The sequence below is a fragment of the Pleurodeles waltl genome, chromosome 7 (assembly GCF_031143425.1).
Source record: "Pleurodeles waltl isolate 20211129_DDA chromosome 7, aPleWal1.hap1.20221129, whole genome shotgun sequence".
NCBI classification, from domain to species: domain Eukaryota; kingdom Metazoa; phylum Chordata; class Amphibia; order Caudata; family Salamandridae; genus Pleurodeles; species Pleurodeles waltl.
This window is the reverse complement of record NC_090446.1, coordinates 447357572-447376894: the sequence shown is the minus strand read 5'-3', so window position 1 is coordinate 447376894 and position 19323 is coordinate 447357572. Positions and strand designations below refer to the sequence as shown.

Here is a 19323-nt window from a genome sequence, read left to right as displayed (position 1 = left end):
TTTAGTCAGAGGAGGGACTGTTGACGCAGATACGCTAATTAGAAATTAATAAATGCGTATATGTTATGATTTTTTAAAGTTAATAAATAAATTAATTGTAGAGAAAATTAATGTGCCCACGGGGTATGTCAGCCACTTATACGAACTTGTACTAAAAGAACTAAATGTGTGAAATAATGAAAATGTGTAATAATGATGTAGTAATGTGCCATAATGAGATGTATAACCTATGTTTTGCATTACATTGTAGAAGCTAACTTAGCTGAAGTCGTGGCCTACTTGCCAGGCCTCATGCAGAAGCAGAATTAATAAACGCACAATGTAGAAGTTGCTGATGCCTATGAACTGCCCGTGAACTGTGTGCTGAGCTAGAATTTTCTGCAGTGTACTGACGGGCAGGAGATGAAGTAGTCAATTTGATACAATTATGTGTAGAGTAGGCTGAATGTACTTCCCCAGGACTTGAACAATAGAGACACTGATTGAAGAGGAACATGCAACATTTGATACCTGGTGAGCCAGATGATGAAGACATTGTATAGTGGGCCAATCCATGAACTGAGAAAGACAAAATATTAGAACTCTTAGATATGTAGAATGAAAAGTAGTGGGTAACATCACATATGGCGAACGGATTCACCAATTAGGAATTAGGGGAATGGACTGAAAAACTAATAAAAAGTCATGACGAGGGGCTAAAACTTCAGATGCGAGGGCAAATTCGAGATGCAAGGGGAGAACTGATGACGTCAAGAGACGCGGTTCGAGATTCTGACATTGGGCTCATACTCTGGAGAGCCTGATGCGTTGCTGATCGATTGATGACCTGAGGATGAAGACTGACTGTTGCTGATCCATTTCGTGGATAGGTTGCTATGACAATGTGACTGATTAACTTTTATGCTTTTCTTTCTAGGTACCAAGTGCACTGTTTTATAGTTTTTCTCTTAGCTAGATGTTTTCCAAATTCACGTTTTCTAAATTGTTTTCGTATGAAGTCCCACATGCTAAATGCTAATTTGGGTTAGGTTAGGATTCTTTGGGTGACTGATCGTGACAAATGATTGACGGATGATTGCTGAACTCTGCTATTAATGCTGTTATATTCATTCTTGTTGGCTTATGTTGAAGCATTCGAGCATATGTTTTCTCAAGTTTTGATTAGATTATGTTATTGGTGGTCAATAATGAACTAATTCTGAGCTGATTAAATAAAGCCTGATGACTTAGTATTGTAACTAATAGGGAAATAAAAAAAATTGATAAAACGTATAACTGAGTTGTGGTTTTTCATGAAATGTTGGTATATTGTCTCATGCTTAATGATTCTCTTAGTGGTTGTTGATTAATTACACTGACAATTGATGTTCATCGATTGCTACATAGCTAGGATACTCCATGCGATCCAGAAGGTTAATCGGCCTATACACATCCCCTTCTAAGTTTACAAAGGACCAGGCGTGCTTGCACTAACAAGTTTGGTTTTAAAACTAGAACTGTCTAATACAATCATAATGGAAGCAAAAACATCTGGGTAAATGAAACTTCAACGCAAATGTAGCAGATTTGTATTTGAAAACAAAATCAAATGCTAAAATATTCTCGTTTCGGCTGCCTTTCTAGCTAATCTTCAATTAGAACACACAATGCCTTGCAAAACTTCGAATCACTATTCATGTTAAATGCATGATCTTAACAACACACTATTCTATCACACAGACACCGGGGTCCCCTTCTCTAAAGCAAGTTTAGTAAACACAATTTTATCTGTATACAATTGTGTGCGGATATCACAAACCTAAAGGTATGGCGTTTCCTGTAAGGAAATGTGCATGCTGCAATGCTACAAAATCTTAATTAAGGTGACAAGGGGCTTCTTCCAATTACAATTTCTTTCACGTAATAGCTTTCTTTCTTCTGCCTTTTAAGCAAATTGATGAAATTCTGTAGCGTGTGAGAATTATTTAACCCACAGAAGCAATACTACTTCCTGAACCATCCTGTCCAATGGGGTCTTGATGGTATAACACCACTTGCAAAATTATATTTTTCCTCATTAAAACTACATTTTGTAAATTATTTTGTTCGTGGTCTGCAATGCGTTTGCAGGCTGACCAGAAGAGATTTTAACAAGTGCAACTCAAAGTGGCGAGTTGGTCGGCAGGCCTGTATGTGTTTCAAGCAAGGATGGCAATTGGTCTTTTGTCTGATTGGGGTTGTGGTGGAAGGCAAGGCAGGAGAAAGAGGTTAGATTGTATCCCTCCTGAAAACTGTGTACCTTTGCATCGTGACCAATTATGGAGCAAGCAAGAAAACAATATTTTCATTACTAGACCTAGTGATTGCAGCAAATCATCTAAACAAAAATATGGATTTAGTCGTACAGGAGATCTGTGCTTTCAATGTAGGGCTTTAGCACATTTCCACATGTCAAGGGTACTTTAAACTTCTATTAAATGTAGAAGCAGAACATATTATTGGTGGCACCACTACCTTTCAACCTGCCCAGAATGAGGAGTGAGTTGGAGGAACAGCTAACAACTTGAATTCCTCCAGACAGGACACATCTCAGGCATTTTGTTGAACGTGAAGCTCACATGTATTAAATATTTTGCTAGCAGATCACTACTTCTGAGGTCCAACAACTCCGGGACGCAAAGTGACGCCAATAGCCTATTTTAACTATAATCCCCTTATTGTGAAAAATTCAAGAATGTACTGTTTCAATAATTGAGAAAAAAAAAACAATTGCTGCTATTGTCTCAGAAGTTATTTTACTTCAGCTTATTTTACAATCTTATAACGAAATAGGATACACAAAACTTGTGGTGCTGTACAAAGGGCAAACTGACAAGGCATTCAAGTTTGCAGTGTGCATATAAAACTCCTAAATAAAATAAATAAAAATAGAAACTTTGAGATCTCATCCTGGTGAAATGGCGCTTGATAAATTCCCTGCAGGAATGGGTTACGTTTATTACCAGAATCCAACAAACAGCACTTTATAGTTACTGTAACCACACAGCAACATTGTCACCTCTGGTCAATAAAGTACGTTATCAGCACTAAAATCAATACACAACCACTATTCACCATTCAATTTTCTACAACTACTGTTTGTTACAATCTAGAGTGCTAACTAGCTCAACCATGGTGTTTTAACCAGAGTTTCAGAATAACCAGATAAATAGTTAAGGGTCCAATTACCTACATACAGCGTGAAGAAGTATCAGAAGGCAGGATTACAAACTTTGTATTAAAAATCAATACTTTATCAACCCAATAGGTCAACAGATCGTCCTTGTGCCGGTAATGTTCTCATACAAATATGAATAGTTTGTTGGCATGCAGAAACACCCCATAATAACCTAAGGGCAGCGTTGACTTTGGAATAACATATGTAAGAGTAAAAAAAAAAAAAAAAAAAACATTTACCAGTTCAACTGGAATGAGCTGCAGGGTTATTAAGCATTGTTTGGATCATTAAAATTGGATTAAACGTGAATGTTTTTCAATAAGAAATTACCTAATCTGGTAATGGAAAAATATAAATGTGTTATGCATTCCCAGGTATGACATCTCCCAAGTCCTTTCAAGCACCACAGGAAACCTTCAACCTCTTTCTGTTAGGGCACAGAGAGGACCAGAGGTTGGTGCTATACTGCTAAATCTCACAAAGTCAATAAGGGGGGGGCAGCAATCTGCAAAAAATAAAAGTACATCAACAGGAAATCTCAATCTTTAACTTGATCAATTTCTTATAGAAGGGCCTTATATGAGGAGGCCTGAAAAGCTACTTGAGTAAGAATAGTTGGAAAACAAATAGGAAAATGATGGGAACAGGCATATACAGCCACAGAGGGTTGTCAACTGATCCCAAGAATGTGTGTAGTATGTATAGCAATAGCAATGACTAGGATGCAGTAGACCTGCAAATTCAGGAAAAACGTGGTCTTCCCTGTCACCAGATGTGCAGAGGAAGATTAACTCAATTTTAGGATGAACCTGATGCTGCCTTTTGGCCAAATAATTTGCAGTCAGAAAGCAAACGGAGACGCACATTTCCTCCCCAAAATAGTCTGTATTAACAACAGAGACCAACAATGGATTAGCCTTTCCAAGGATGTGCACATTCTGCCAGATCAATACATTAGAAAAGGTTGATTCTTGGTAACGTTTTTTTTACTGAAGATAATTACTGCGCTGCTATGGTCTTTGCAATTGGAGAGTGTACAACTGTGGGCTTGCTTGGACAAAGCACATTGGAATAATCCAGTTCACCAACGGCCATTTTTGAGAGCATTTCATCCACCTGCGGACAGAAAGTGGATCAGTCAGACATCTCTAATCATATAAAAAGAAGAGGTGCTTCATTTACCCCAGCTTGAGCTTCTCTCCATATCCATAGATTGATAAAGCCTATCTGTAAGTAGCGAATTACCATACCAAGCCAGTTACCATTACAAGCCATGTGTTCCGGTTCAGGGAGGTCCTAGCCTGGCAGTTAGAGCTGGACTGTTCTAACTGGAGCCAGGTCAAGACTGATTTGCTTGTAGCTGGGTCCAAATTGAGGTGGCATAGTTTGCAAATTAACAATGGACTAGGATGCAGCCCAAGTAATTATCAGTGGCTCAGATGATATAAAGCATTCTATCCATCACTTTTTTGTATGCTGCAGTTAAAAATCAAAGCACTGCTCTGAGGATTTTCACCATTCCATTCTTAAAGTTTTCCTAATTTCTCTTCCTCTGACTTATCCCTCTTCTCCTCTTTATAGGTCAACACTTCTATGGCAAGACAGTTACATGCAACACTAATGAGTAAGAGAAACGGGAATAGGCACAATCCATAAAATGTACTGGAAACATAAGAACAGTATAGCGAGAGACATTAATAGAGGGAGGTAGAGATGGAGCTAATGTGGAAAGATATAGGGGTAGGGAGAGCAGTAAAGCAAATGAAGAAAGGTGAGATCCAAAAGGAAAGAAAGAGGCAAAAATAGATATAGGTAGGGAAAGATAGGCAGAGAGATAAGACTTGAGTGTGATAAAGGAGTAGGGCGAGATGGGGAGTGATAAACGAAGAGCCAGAGGAGTACAGTACTTCAAGGTGTGAGGAAGCCGGAGAGCGAGGGAGGTAAAGGCAGCAAGAAGTGGTGTAAACAAAAAGATATGGGGAAAAACATGAAAGGAAGAGTGCAAAATGAAATGAGGATTAAACAAATTGGTCAGTTAAAGAGTAGTGTGGAAGAGAAAAAGGTAGAGGGGTGAAGGAGAACTGTAATGAAAAGAGGAAGATGAGAAAAAGAAATAGGTAAGGCTTAAACAAAGGTAGAGAGTTGTGATGCAGAACAAGAGGACGTTATGATTAAGTGGAGAGATATATTAAGAAAGTTTGAGTGAGATAGTTGAGGTAGAGGAGAACTGAAATGGAGAGGAGATTCAGAGAGAGAGAGAGAGAGAGAGAGAGAGAGAGAGAGAGAGAGAGAGAGAGAGAGAGAGAGAGATTCAGAGAGAGATTCAGAGAGAGAAAGAAAGAAAGAAAACAGGGCTAATTGCAGAGCCCCCATGACGTTTTGCCCCCATTTCTCAATTTTTGCTGGTGTTTTCCTGACTCTAATGGTACTCTGGGTACTCCTAACCAGTCCCAGGGCCTGTGCTCTGTATAAAATCAGTATGCAAATTAGGCTAATTATAATTGGCTAAGTCAACCTACCTATAAGTCCCTAGTATATGGTAGGGCATGTAGGCTTAGGGACCCCAGCATAGGTGGTGCCCCCAGAGGTGCATTGCTGAGGTGCCCAGTGTTGTTTTAAAGGCAGGCCTCCCTTGCTGGCTGCTTTTAAATTGAAGTTACATGCAAGTTCGACTTTGGAATTAAAAGTAGTTCCAAAGTCTTAAACTACCTTAATTTTACATATACTTCTGTCCTGCCATTTGATAAGTTTTGTTTTGACCAATGACTTTGTGTTTCACCACTGCGCATATTAGTTGCTCAATGTTTACCAGTAGCACATGGTATGTTTTGTTCAGTTGAGCCGCCTATTGGCTTTGACATGCTGTATCCAGTCTAGCCGCCTATTGGCTTTGACATTGCATTCCTATTGGCTTTGACATGATGTATTCAGTTTAGCCGCCTATGGGCTTTGACAGTGCATTAGTCTGTATTCTGCCTATTGGCTTTGACATGGCATTAGCCATTACTTTCTGTATTCAGTTGAGCCGCCTATGGGCTTTGACATTGCATTAGCCATTACATTCTGTATTCTGCCTATTGGCTTTGACATGCTGTATCCAGTCTAGCCGCCTATTGGCTTTGACATTGCATTCCTATTGACTTTGACATGATGTATTCAGTTTAGCTGCCTATTGACTGACATGCTATTAGATATTCTGCCTATTGGCTTTGACATGATATCATATATTACATTTTGTCCGCTCCCTATTGGCTTTGACATGATATCATATATTACATTTTGTATTCAGCTTAACTGCCTATTGGCTTTGACATGATCTTATACATTGCATTTTGTATTCAGCTCAGCTGCCTATTGGCTTTGACATGATATTATACATTGCATTTTATATTCAGCTCAGCTGCCTATTGGCTTTGACATGATATTATACATTGCATTTTATATTCAGCTCAGCTGCCTATGGGCTTTGACATGATATTAGACATTGCATTTTGTATTCAGCTTAGATGCCTATTGGCTTTGACATGACACTAGACATTGCATTTGATATTTAGGTTAGCTGCCTATTGCCTTTAACATGACATTGCATTTGATATTTAGGTTAGCTGCCCATTGCCTTTAACGTGGAGTTAGACATTGCAGTTGAGAATCCAAGCTGTATTTTTCCAAGCTGTGTTTTTGCACCAGATGAACCAAGATGTTTTGCTCTCACAGTAGACTAGACCTGATAAGAGAGGGTACATGGGCGTTGTTTTTCCTCGCTTGAGCTTGGGAACAGGAGTAGTCTTGGAGACCTGGCCAGTCTCCAAAAGGCTTGCTCAGTTTCCCAGGTCTGAGAGGAGGGGGCACACCTTTGTAACGAATGTAACAGGCTGCAGAGAGTGAGATTCGAATCTGCCGGACCTCGTGCTGGAGCTTGGCGCCAGCTGCCAGCATCCCGTGTGGGTAGATGAAACTCTTTCTCGCGGCTGACAGGGGTCATCAGCTTGCAGACCTTAGAAAGATGTAGCTGTAAATAGTTCCTACACGGTGAAGTATTTGTTTTGCTTTGCATTCAATATCTTATAAATATAACCTGCTGTGTATATTGCAAACTGATATATTTTGTTTGATTAACGCGGACTTGAAAGCTACTAATTCGTCATTCATATAACAACAATAAAAGTCTTCTTTGACCTCAGAAGTGCATTTCTGTTGTGTTATGTTAGTGCTTAGAAACTAGATAAGAGGAAAGCACTACAACTTCCCCTAAGGTGTGCCCTATGTGCCCCATGTGCCCCTAGGGCAGGGTGTCATGTAAATATAAGCAGGGACCTTATAAAAATAGTTTTATAAGCCCTGGTGAGGTAAAACAGACAAATTAGTTTTTCCCTCATTGTAGTGAATGGCCTTCATAGGCTAGAATGGGGAGACTATTTTAATGTTAAAAGTCCCCTTAAATAACAGATACAAATTTGTTATCAAATTAATTGTTATAATTAATACCACAACTTCCAGTTGTGGGATTTAATACAACTTGTTCAGGTAAGGAGATTTAAACGTTACCTGAAAAGTTGCCAACTTCAGCCTTGCAGTGTTTTTGCTGCTTTGCTCTAATTGGCCAGCCTCTGGCAGCCTGGCCAGGCTGCTTGGATGAGGTGTGAAGTGGCCTGGCTCAACACAAAGAAATGTGCCTGGGGGAGGAGATCTCCCCTCAGCAGATGGGAAAGCAGAAAGGTCTGCCAAACTGGCCTTCGAAGGCAGGGAAGGACATTTGGAGATACCCAGCAACACCCTCACTTCCTGCAAACCTAGATAATTAGGTGCCCCCTTGATTAGCTTAGGAGATGGCAGGAGAGGGGTGTGTTTAGGATTTTTAGCCACACCCGTGGGTGGGCTCAGCCAGATGTAACCTCCAAAAATCACTTTCAGCCATGATGGAGTTTTGAGGAATGTTGCTCCCTGGGATTGAATTTTGCCACACTTCCCAGGAAGTGGTCATCACAGGGGGGAGGGGGGGGGGGGGGGGGGGGGGGGTAAAGGACCCTGTCCCTGATTGGAGAACCAGGACCCCCCCGTTTTTCACCCAGGAGCAAGGATAAAACTGGCAGACCTGCACCCACACCTCAGATCCCTATCAGATTCCAACAAGGAAGAACTACAGAAGGACTGCCCTGCTGGACCCCTGACCTGCATCTGGACACTGCACTCTGAAGGACTGCACCAGCTGCACACTTGGGCTTCACCACAAGAAGAACTTTGCCTGGCTTCAACTGGTTCAAGGAGGGACTCACTGTTTGCTACAGGTGAAAACTTGCTAACTAGAGTCCCCTACACTAACTCCTGAAGAAACCAACCAGCTGACCACTGCCCAGTGGCCAAAAAGAAGTTTGCGCCAGGTGCATTCTGGGAGTTGTAGTCCGCACCCCTCAATGAACATCTCAGAACTTCTGGAACCTTGGGGTGAGCTGTGGACCTCAAAAGACCCTTAAAGGAACATCTGGAAGAAGATCCAGATGTTTGGAGAACTTTTGGAGAAAAAAAGCTATAGCCTGATAAGTCAAATGTTATGAAACGGACTAGGACTGGTGTATTTATTGTGAAAAGCATATATGTTAAAGTCAATAGGCATTTAAGTGTTAATTGTAATTATTGGATATTGAAGCCTAAAGATTAGTATTTTGTTACATGGTATCTCAGATTACAATAGTAGACAATGGTTATGGTTACACCTTGTTACAAACCATGGATATGAAATGCTTGAGTGTGAATTCTATTTGGTGTTAATTTTCTCTGAAAAACCATGGGTATAGAAGATTTGCACTGTGAGAATCCTTGTTAAGCCCTGTAAAAGAGGTAATATTTTGCTTTGTCAACTGCAATTTTGCATATAATTACAATTTTATGACTGCATACCCGATTGCTGCCCTTCGCTCAGTATGGTAGATCTGTGCTGTTTATGGTGAAAAGCCAGTGATAACAGCTATAGGCTTGATTATTGTGCAGGGAAATGTTATGGCAGATACAGTAGGGCTGGTCTCTATTATGAATTATTACTACAAAGGCAGTAGGTATGACTTATTTATAGTAAATTACATATGATAAAGCCAATGGGTCTCTAAAAGAATATCATCATGTTATTTTACAGGCCATGGAATAGTATGTGGTTACATGTAATGTCACAAACTACCTTAGCAGGCAACTGTTTTGGTCACTCACATTGAAAAACATGGGAGTATAAGCCATCTGTAAAGGCTACAGGCCTTATCGGTTCACAGGGAAGCGCTAAGTCAGATTCCTTAGGTGTGATTGGTTTACAATGAAAAGTTATATGAAAGTAGGCCCTAGTGATTGTGAAAAACGTGTTAAGAGCAATAGGTTGTCAAGAGTGGATTTTTATTACACTATGCTGAAGTTTGTAGGTAGGTATTTTGTTAGATGGAATCTCGCAGATTACAATAATGGGAAAAGGTTTTGGTGTTCGAGACCCACCCCAACAAACCTAGGAAATAGACAATTTGCACTATGTGTTGCTAACTGTATTTTGTAAATTTCTGTAATTTTATTATGTTATACCTGCCTTGTGGGAAAGCTTATGACCAAAACAGTAGGTCAGAGTTGGTTATGGAAACAAGCCATTGATAAAAGCTATAGGCCTGATTATAAAGAAATGTTATGATAAAGGCAGTAGGCCTGAATGATTGATTGTAAAAACAAAAAACATATTAAGTCAATAGGCATTCAAAGGTACCTGTTATTACTCTGTATTAAAGCCTACAGGAAGATATTTTGAGACATGGAACCTCACAGATTAAGCTGAGAGGGTTCTGGTGTGGGACACACTGTCACAAACCATGGGTATAGAAGATTTGGTTACGCCGTCTTAGGAGAGATAGTATTTTGCTTTGCCATAGCTTTAAAATTCACCAGTTTTACTTTACTGAGCTAACTATGACTTAAACCCCACCGACTTATACCCCACCATGACGGTCTTATGACCTCACATATTACATCACACATGAAATGATAAATGACATGAAATTTCCCTGGAACGGTACAACTCCAAGGTTATCAAGTCATGAATTCACCTACTCTGGTCCCGCTATCTTTTCACTTGTGCTGCCAGTGTGTCTAAACACAGGCTACTTAAAGGAACAAGAGTACATCTGAAGCTTTTCTCTCATGTCTGCGTGCACCAGCTTATGACGTCTAATCTGTTATCAACATTTCTATGTGCTCCTTTTGCCACCCCCTTAAACATTGATTGCAATGGAGACCACATTACAAAGTCCGATATGGCTGCCACAGTAGGCTGCCCATGTTGTGGCTAGTCAATAAAGGGGGAGCCCCTTAAGAAATCCCCCTACATGCCCCATGAGGTCAGCGTGTAATCAACCTAACCCCCTTATTTTTTTAATTCATGTTCAGGACTCAGGGAACATGTCCCTGAGTCCTGTAAAGGGTGCCACAACTTATTAGGTTGTGGCCGGCCAATCACGATTGACCAGTTCTCTTTGATGTGAAAAATCGGAGCATATCTTAACACCAGTAGTCAGATATCACTAACTTTTTAACTCCTTCATGACCACCTAAGGACCTCTTTAAAAGTGAATTTCTCTAAAATGGCTTAGCTCCAAATAGCAAGAAGCACACTTTTTGAGTAACATTCCAACTTTCTGAAAAGCTTGGTGTAATTGCTTTCAGCTGTTTATTTCTCTATTGCCTCCAAACATTTCCTTTGGTTATTAACTTGGGAAAAATCAACATTTTGGAAACCCCCTTTTCTTGACCCCTGATTGACTGATCGGTGTGAAATTTTCAACAACGAAGCTTAAATGTAGGACTTTTTTTTTTTTTAAAGATAGTTTTGTGAAAATTCAAACAGCACCAAAGTTATAGGTGAAACAAAAAACACTCTTCCTGTCGAAAAACTGACCTACCTAACTGCACGGTGGCAACAGCCACCATTTAATATATCCATACAGATACAAAGATGATAGTTGGTCAGCTTTGTTCTGCCAGCCATTGGTCTGAGTGTGATTTACACTCTTCCATCCATGAAAACACACTACAAGGGGTAATGGTCCAGTCCACAGTTAATTGCTCTCTTGCCCTCTGAAAGAGGGCATTTTCTGATCATTTGAACATCCACCTGAAAATGAGTTTGCTTCTCTGTTAGGGCTTGTTGGCCTGCCCTGTAGTTTTTAATTTTCTCCTTTTATAGTTCTCCTTTAATGTCTATACTTCTCTTTTTATGGGCAAGCGCAAATCGCTCTGTCCCATGCTGTAATCTCTTTGGGCTTCCAACCACGCCCATGTCATGTCAGTCACTTTCATTGGTTCGTGGGCTTGCCTTTTAAAATCCGCTTGATTTCCTTTATGAATGTCATGCATACGTCATGCCTTTTCCGGTGTATAGCGCACCTCGCATCACCAGTAAACTACTAAAAACATACGCGGCTAGATGTTTTCAGCATTGTTTCTGGACTACTTTATCTGTTTATTTTCCACGCAGTGCGATCTCGCTGCATTTTACATAACGTGATCGCGCTGCGTTTTTTTCTTCTTTTAATTTGTGTGGCAAGAAAAGTCTGGTTAGGAGTTTACAACGCTAATAGCTCTAACTCTAGCAAACGTGAGACCCGTTGCATAGAAAATGCTTGTTCAAGTTTCCTACTACATATCTCCAAACAGTGGTAGCAGGTTTCTTGCTTGCCACTTATTTCATCAGCAGTACGTTGAATTCAATATTGCCATTTCCTCTAATCCTAGAGACCAATATGGAATGTTTTTGCTCACTCTATCATTCTTTTACTATTCCAAGATGGCCAACATGTTGGTTCAAGTGTTGTAGCAATGTCAGAGCTTTAAAACGACAGACTATTTACAATGCCTCTGCAAGGCAGACACCTACTGCTATCTTTAGTTTCTTTATTGCAAGCATATGCTGATCATGTTCAGATGGCAGCATGTTTTTTTTTCTTGCATTCTTTACTGCATCTTTCATTTGTTGTTGAGTTTGTGTGTGTTTTATTGCGGACATGTTAAAGAGTGAGTGCAAAATTAAATCAGCGTATGGCTGAAGTGGTGCATAAGTACAAGGATGATGAGAGTGCAAATATGAGGATTTTTGTGACTAACTAAACCCATCAATGACGCAAAAGGTACTTTCCTAAGAGACTTTGGCGTTTACGTTGCCCATACTGTCTGTCCTTGTTTTTCCATGATGTTTTAGCTGTCGGAGGCAATGATGGCGTAAGAAAGATGAAGATTACTGACCTCGTCACAGTGAGAGGCAAAACCAGTGTTGCACGAGGCTAAGAATGAAGAAGCATTTTTACCAGGGTACATAACGAGCAGCAGCGCCAGTCAGATGTTGAAGAGGAGAAGAATGGTAGAGGGCTACATAGCTCAGTGACTGCACCAGAGACCGAGCTATCCGGAGGCACAGTGAAAGAAGGGGTTATGAGTGCTACACCCCCAATTTTGGCAAATAGATTGGGTGTTGAAAGTAGCACTAGACAGGGCCCTGGGCTCCTTGATGTGGTACCTGAAAGCAGAGTGACAGACACCCTGTATTCTCTTTTTAAAAGTGAAGTCCGCTTTAGAAACTGCAAGGTCTGACTGAGTTATTGTGGCAGGGAGCTGCTCATCATTACTTAGATTTCTAGTTATGATTTGTGTGTGTGGAGAGATGCACAGTACCCTGCAACACGTAACCTCCCTTTGTCCATAGCCACTGGGCAAGAGTGACTGTTAACCTTGTAGCCTCCCTACCTAGCAACCCTTGAATCCTTGTCCTGCCTCTGTTTCATCTCACCAATAAATCTGAGGTGTGTCCGGGTTTGCAATGGCAACCCTCCACATTTTGAACAGGTGTAGCATGAAGGCTGGGACCGCACAAAGCCTGGTTTGGACACATTCAATTTGTATTTATAGGTTGCCCTTTGCGCCTGTCAAGAGCTTGTCTAGAACATAATTACATAGGCTGTGGCCAGGCTCAGCCAAATAACAGTGACTTACTAGTTAATGTCCTTTTCTCAGCATATGGAGAAAAAAAACAAAAAAACACAAGTAAAAAAGTCCGAGTGACAGCAGCAAGACTTTCAAGATGCTGAGGTTGAATATCACATAAGTTAGAATGGTGTCAGAACTTGTGTATTCACTCACTCATCCACCTTTACATTCCTCTCAGGAAGTACTCACTCTAGAGATCGGTCTATAATCGACATGACCGTAACACCTAAACTGTACATGTTTTTTAAGTGATGAACACTTGCTCTACTCTGGCCTTTAGAATGTGTTCTGCAGGGAAAGGAAGATTGTGCTTTCTGCAAGAAAGAAATCTGCTTTGCTACTACCGTGCTGTACAGGTTCGCAGAGCAAGCAAAGCTTGTACTGCTGCTCAGTCGCAGCATGCCAAAGGGGCAGGGCTGTGCGCTGGGAGGGGATTGGCGGGGTGGGGCAATAAACATTAAATATATATATATATTTTTTAAACGAACCTGCCTTGCCACGACGCTGCCACTCCTCCTTGCTGGTCACTGGAGACAGGCACAGGCTCACACCCTGCCCTAGGCCAATCTTGACGCAGCTCAGAGCAGCATTAGGGTTGGCTGGGAGTGCCCAGCCAGGGCGCTTCCAGGCAGACTGGTAGCCTGTGCCTGCTCTAAACAGCCCGGCAACACAGTGCCGGGCTTAAAAGAGACCTATTTGCATGCGTGTTTGGCTGGCCCGAGACGGCGGGCTAAACATACATGTGCACTGAGGGAGGGGGGGATGCTAGTCAGACCGTGGCCCTCGCCCTTTTCAAGAAAATGGTAATCAACCCACTTTATCATTTTCTTGTAAAGGTTTTGCTGCTGCTGCTGTCTGTTGATGCTCCTCTGCCAAAGCAGAAGCTGCATGATTTGTGCATGCCCTGGGAAGTGGAAAGATGTATCTGTCCTTTAAAGGAGGGAATCTTGCACTGTTTCAGTCTAAAATTTAATTGTTCTATGAGGAAGGCATGGTTCTACTGTTGCCTTTCCTTAATAAAAAAGAAAAACACAAAGGATGTATTGAATAACATTTCGTAACATGTCCTCTGAATCAGGGACTGCTTGGCAAGATTGGATTTGCGATACCAAGATCTATAGTCTAGAGAAAGGTGCCCAACAATATAGGCGGCAGTATTTGAGCACCACAACATCTCAGTGGAAATAAGAACAATCCCTTGCTCGACCACTGTATTTGATTAGGAAGGCATGAGTAAAAACCATTTTTAGCTAGCCCAGATACAATTTTAATAAAAGTCTGACGGTTTAACAAAAGACATAAGGACATCTGGGATATAATTTTATCCACCCTAGGTAATCGCTAACTAGAAGGCATGTCAGCCAGTGAACAGGAGTACTCATGGATGGTTTCTAGTTCTAGAGAGAAGAGTTGTATGTAAAGTATACAACACTGGGTAGATGAAGGTTCACTATCTTAAGTGGGCACAAGTATGTGTGATAATTCTATAAGAGATTTGGCTGTTTTGGTATGCTTAGGAGTACAGAGAGCATACAAGAGTCCTTCACCTCCTCTAACTCTTTAGTTACTTGTTTAGTGTCAGCATACCAGGGTGATAGTGCGCAATGCAAATACACATACTATGAACTGTGCTGCACCCATCTTGTATGTGTGAGATTATCATGCGATGTTCCTCCTGCCACCTGTCCTTTATTCTTTGTGTTGGGGAAGGCTGCGCTGCTGCCGTCTGTTGTACCTTTTTTGTGAAACTAGGTATACAACTTTTCACTACACAAAATAGAAAACGATAAATAGTTCCAATGCTGGTTTAAACGCAGGATGTGAATAAGAGACTGATCCGTTACAAAATATGTGAGCAGAGTTTACTTTTGATTTTACGTATGAAACTAGCATTATTGTTTATTTTTATTTTTTTAACTGACCAGTCTACTCGGTGAAATTTTGGAACACAGCTGACAAGTGATTATGTCCTGTATAACACCTTCATTCATGTTTGTCATTTTGGTCACCAGCACTTTGCTTTCAAGGGTAGTATAGAGTGTTAAGAGATACTACAAGCACCACAATCCTACATGCTGTTGACAGAAACGTAAGGATTGGCTGATGGTAGATTTGTGAAATGTTAAATAAAGCCTAGTTCCTGACAATCTGCATTCTTTCCTTGCAGACAATGATTAAGGAGCCAGTAAATGAGACGGCAGTGAGACTTCAAACCCAGATGCAATTACCTCTGCTAAAGTGAGAATAATAATACTTCTTGGAAAAACAGATGGCATGTTAATAGTTTGTGTTTACCACAACACCACCAGCAGGTGGAAGTGTTTGATTATGCACTACGGAAAAAACATTTGTTGGACCCCTCTTTCTTGAACTTTCTCGGTCTAGCGCTCTGTGTGTTTGCAATGGAGAGCCGGAAACACCACTATGATGTGCCCTCCATTGAACAAATGCCTCATATACTGCCCTGTGAGGGCCGCAAGCGGTAGCGTGCACCCCCAGATAGGCCAACCAATACAATGTTTTCTAGCATGTGCTGGAGCTCACCTTCGGCTGTGAGTGGAGATAAATATGTGCAAAACACAGGCAATATGCACAATTCAGCCTAGAGTGGCAAAGTGACCGATAGAGGATTTGCATTGTACATCAAAACAAAAAGAAAGTGGCATGCTTGGGGCTCATTGTACGGTCACTTTTATATAGTGCTTATTGCCCATATGTGAGACATTGGTGCATTTACTCAAATGGGCAGCACACTACACCTTGTAGGGTCTGTGGTCGGAAGGGTTTTGTCTTTGTTGTGATTCGATGAGGGACACGTTTCTATGTCATGCGTCATGACCACCTAGGTGCGGTTATCGTATTATGGGACGCAGCGCATAGCAGTGTGGTGGATGATGAAGTGTAGAGAGAACCATCATTCATGGTTTTCAGTAAACTGGCAGCTTTGATCTACTCTGCAGGTCCCCTAATGCTTTAATGCTAATTCTTATACTCGTAGTCACTACCTTGTTACTGCACTGGGTCGTCCATTCTGATATATTTTAAGTTTATGGTTCTGAGCAGGCATGGGTTGGACAGAGAGATGGTTTGTTACAGTATTATTGTGGGTTCTTAATCTTGATGAGGGATCTTAAACATGCTCGTGAAAAGACCCCTTCAGAAGCAAGTATCTTAATGTCTAACAATAAATGGAGAAAATGGTGGCAAAAGGTCTGATGCGAGGTCACATTAGGCAATAGCGGAAGATTATTTTAACCCAGTCTTAAAGCACGTTAACAATACCCCTCCACCCCATCTTTTCTAAATGCCTTCCTCCAACTCCTTTCTTGGTTCTTTTCCCACGCTTGATTTCATTTTACCATTAAGATCAAAATAGGACACCTTACCCGTCGAGCATAATCCGGGTTTTCCTGTGGGTGATATTTTCCAGATTTGTGCCTTGTTCTTTTCGTGGAGCTGGAAAATACAGTAAAAAGAGAAGCTTTGAACATGTGAGAAAGGCAGCTATTGGGAAGTTGTAGGAAGCTGGCTCTCTATACAGTGCACTAAAATGAAGTACACTGTGCAGAGAGTATAGTGGATCCCCAAAGTTTGCAGAGGCAGAAACAGATAGGTCTTGTGCTCTTTTTGTGCTAGTGTGGGAGAGCAGTTAGGCTTATCAAGGAGTTCTGTTAAGCATTCGTTGTACACAAAGAGGCAATAAATGAGACGCACTCAAAGAATAAATGCAAGAGCAATTAAAAAAAATTACAGTTGCTTTTTACATAAGCTTTGAACCATAGAACTTTGTTAAAAGATAAGCAGTTTTTATATTGAAAAAAAAACTTTTCTGTTTCAAAAAAATGACTGCTATTTTCAGAGTCTTCAAAGTTAACCTATAGGAGGGTAACAAGAATGCAGTGTCACAGGTAAGTACACGACTTATAAAACCAGTCTTCAGGGTTTTAGAATAGCACCAGGCAAGGGTCAGGTTGGTAGCAAGAGTGCACCCACAGCCTCACGGGGGCAGCTGGGTGCAGAGGGCAAAGTTGAATCCCAATGCTAATCAAAGGAGACTGGGGGGGAAGGTGGTTATAGGCATGCTGCTCCCAGGTAAGTACAAACAGTGTCAGAGGTTAGTCTCCAGATGTTGAGGTAAGAACCGGGGGGGCCACAACAAAGCACCAAACTTAAACCATTGATAGCACAGGGGTGCACCGGGTGCAGAGTACAAACACAGCGTCAGGAGCCCAGTGCTATCCATTGGAGATGGGGGTATCTGTTAAAGTGCTGCTTACAGGTAAGTAAAGTGGGGTCAGGGGTCAATCTCCTAGAGGTGAGGTATGTAAAGGGGGGGGGGGCACAAAGCACCAAACTAACACCCTCAGCATCACAGGGGCAGTCCAATATTATTCAACAGGAGAGATGACTCAAGCAGGCTGCAGGCTCTGCCCCAAGGTTGGGAGGGGTCAATCCACAGCTGTCCAGCTAAGTTGAGATGTCCGCAGTCGTAGAGACACAGACAGTCGGACTCCCAAAGGCCCAAGTGCAGGGATGTCTTTTGGCGTCAGAAACAGCTTACCACGCAGGTCGCAGTCAGGGGGAATTCATGTGATTTAGGCTGCAGGGGTCGCTGTGGAGTCCATCAGGGGTCAGCCTACGGCGGACTCTTGGTCAGAAGCACTGGAAAACCTTCACTGTACTGGTGGGCCAACTGGACTCGAGCCAGGGGCATTGGGTGCAGAGGTGGTTCCATGTGGCAGTTTCAAACAGACTTCTTTAGATATTTTTGTTCTGGACAGGTCCATGTGAGGTCTTGGTCCTTATGAAAGGCAGGCAGTCCTCATAAGGCTTAAGAGGTCACTGGGCTGCAGGACAGTCGTCTTCAGGGTGCAGGTTTCATTGAAGGCAGCAAACAGGCCAGGTGGGCATGGGCTAAGTCAGTTGGTGTCTTCAGTCTTCTCTGCTGGGCAACTTTTGTTTTGTCCGGCTCTTCCTAGGTGGACAGGAATCTGATTCTAGGGTTCAGGGGTGCCACCTAAATACTGAATATAGGGGCGTTACAGAGAGAGCCAGGTCATAGCCAATGGGCTACTCACCTTTAGGGTGACTACACCCTTCCTATGACCCCTTCCTTTGGAAAGTGGCATAGCCCTTACCCTAGTGCCCTAATTCATTCGAGGCAAGACTATGTAATTCAAAAAGTAGTATCCACTTCATGCCAGTCACATCCCTGGGTGGATGAGCTGAAGTGGGCACTCCTAATTTACTAATTTTTCCACCACCATAAGTGGGGTCAGGAACTGGGAGTCCGCCTCCTACATCACTTAGAGCAGCCTGGGTCGCATTTCAAAGGCGGCAAGGCCTTTGAAACTCCCCACCCTGAAAAGTCCATCCTGCCTGGGAGAGGAGGTCACACCTCTTCCCAGATCAAAACTTTAGAAGATTGGTTTTCACCTCAAGGGTAAGTCAGTCTAAAGGTGGCTGTACTGGTTTGGACCAGTCAGTGCCCATGCTAGGAGTTGGCAGGTTTTTCAGGGGGCACCTCTAAAGTACCCTCTGAGTGCATGTATTAATAAATCCATCACTAGATTCAGTGAAGGTTTATTAGTATGAGATGTTTAATACCGAACATCCCTATTGTCAGTGAAGCCACCATGTAGCTGGGGAACTCGTAAACACCAGTGTCCAGCACATATACTTAAAATGGCTTCAGTGTTCTTACTATGTCTGAAAATCAGAAAAGGCATAGCTGGGACATTTCTGCTCCTGCAGGTATGCCCCCACATGTAATAATGTACTCTGCCTTTAGGGCTGGAAGGCCTGCTAGAGGGGTGATTTACATATGTTGAATGCAGTGTAAAAGGGACATGGCACAGAGGCTTTGTTCCAGGTTGTGTTTTTTATTTCAGGTATGCACCAATACACGCAACCTGCAAAAGCAGCACTGTGTCCACTTAATGAGGTCACCGAGGGTGGCACAACTCGTGCTGCAGCCCTCAGGGGCCTTGCTTTAGTACCCCACGCATTAGGTACCAGTGGTACCATTTACTAGGAGTTACAGTGGTAGCTAAAGGTTCGACAATTGGGAAAATGACTGTGCAGTTTTAGGGAAAGATCTGCCACTGGGGGCCCCTTTAGCAGGGACCCAG

At 41.9% G+C, this 19323-nt stretch overlaps 1 protein-coding gene across 4 annotated transcripts in view; it reads right to left on the bottom strand.

Annotated features, from left to right (window-relative positions):
* Positions 1–19323, bottom strand: part of LOC138304163 (developmental pluripotency-associated protein 2-like) — a 297216-nt gene that overhangs the window by 86694 nt on the left and 191199 nt on the right. For all 4 annotated transcript variants that reach the window (XM_069243990.1, XM_069243991.1, XM_069243988.1 and 1 more), the window contains exons 8-9: positions 16579–16648; positions 4200–4312 (exon numbers count right to left, since the gene is read on the bottom strand). In XM_069243990.1, coding sequence (XP_069100091.1) covers positions 4200–4312; positions 16579–16648 — 183 coding nt within the window. The remainder of the gene's footprint in view (positions 1–4199; positions 4313–16578; positions 16649–19323) is intronic.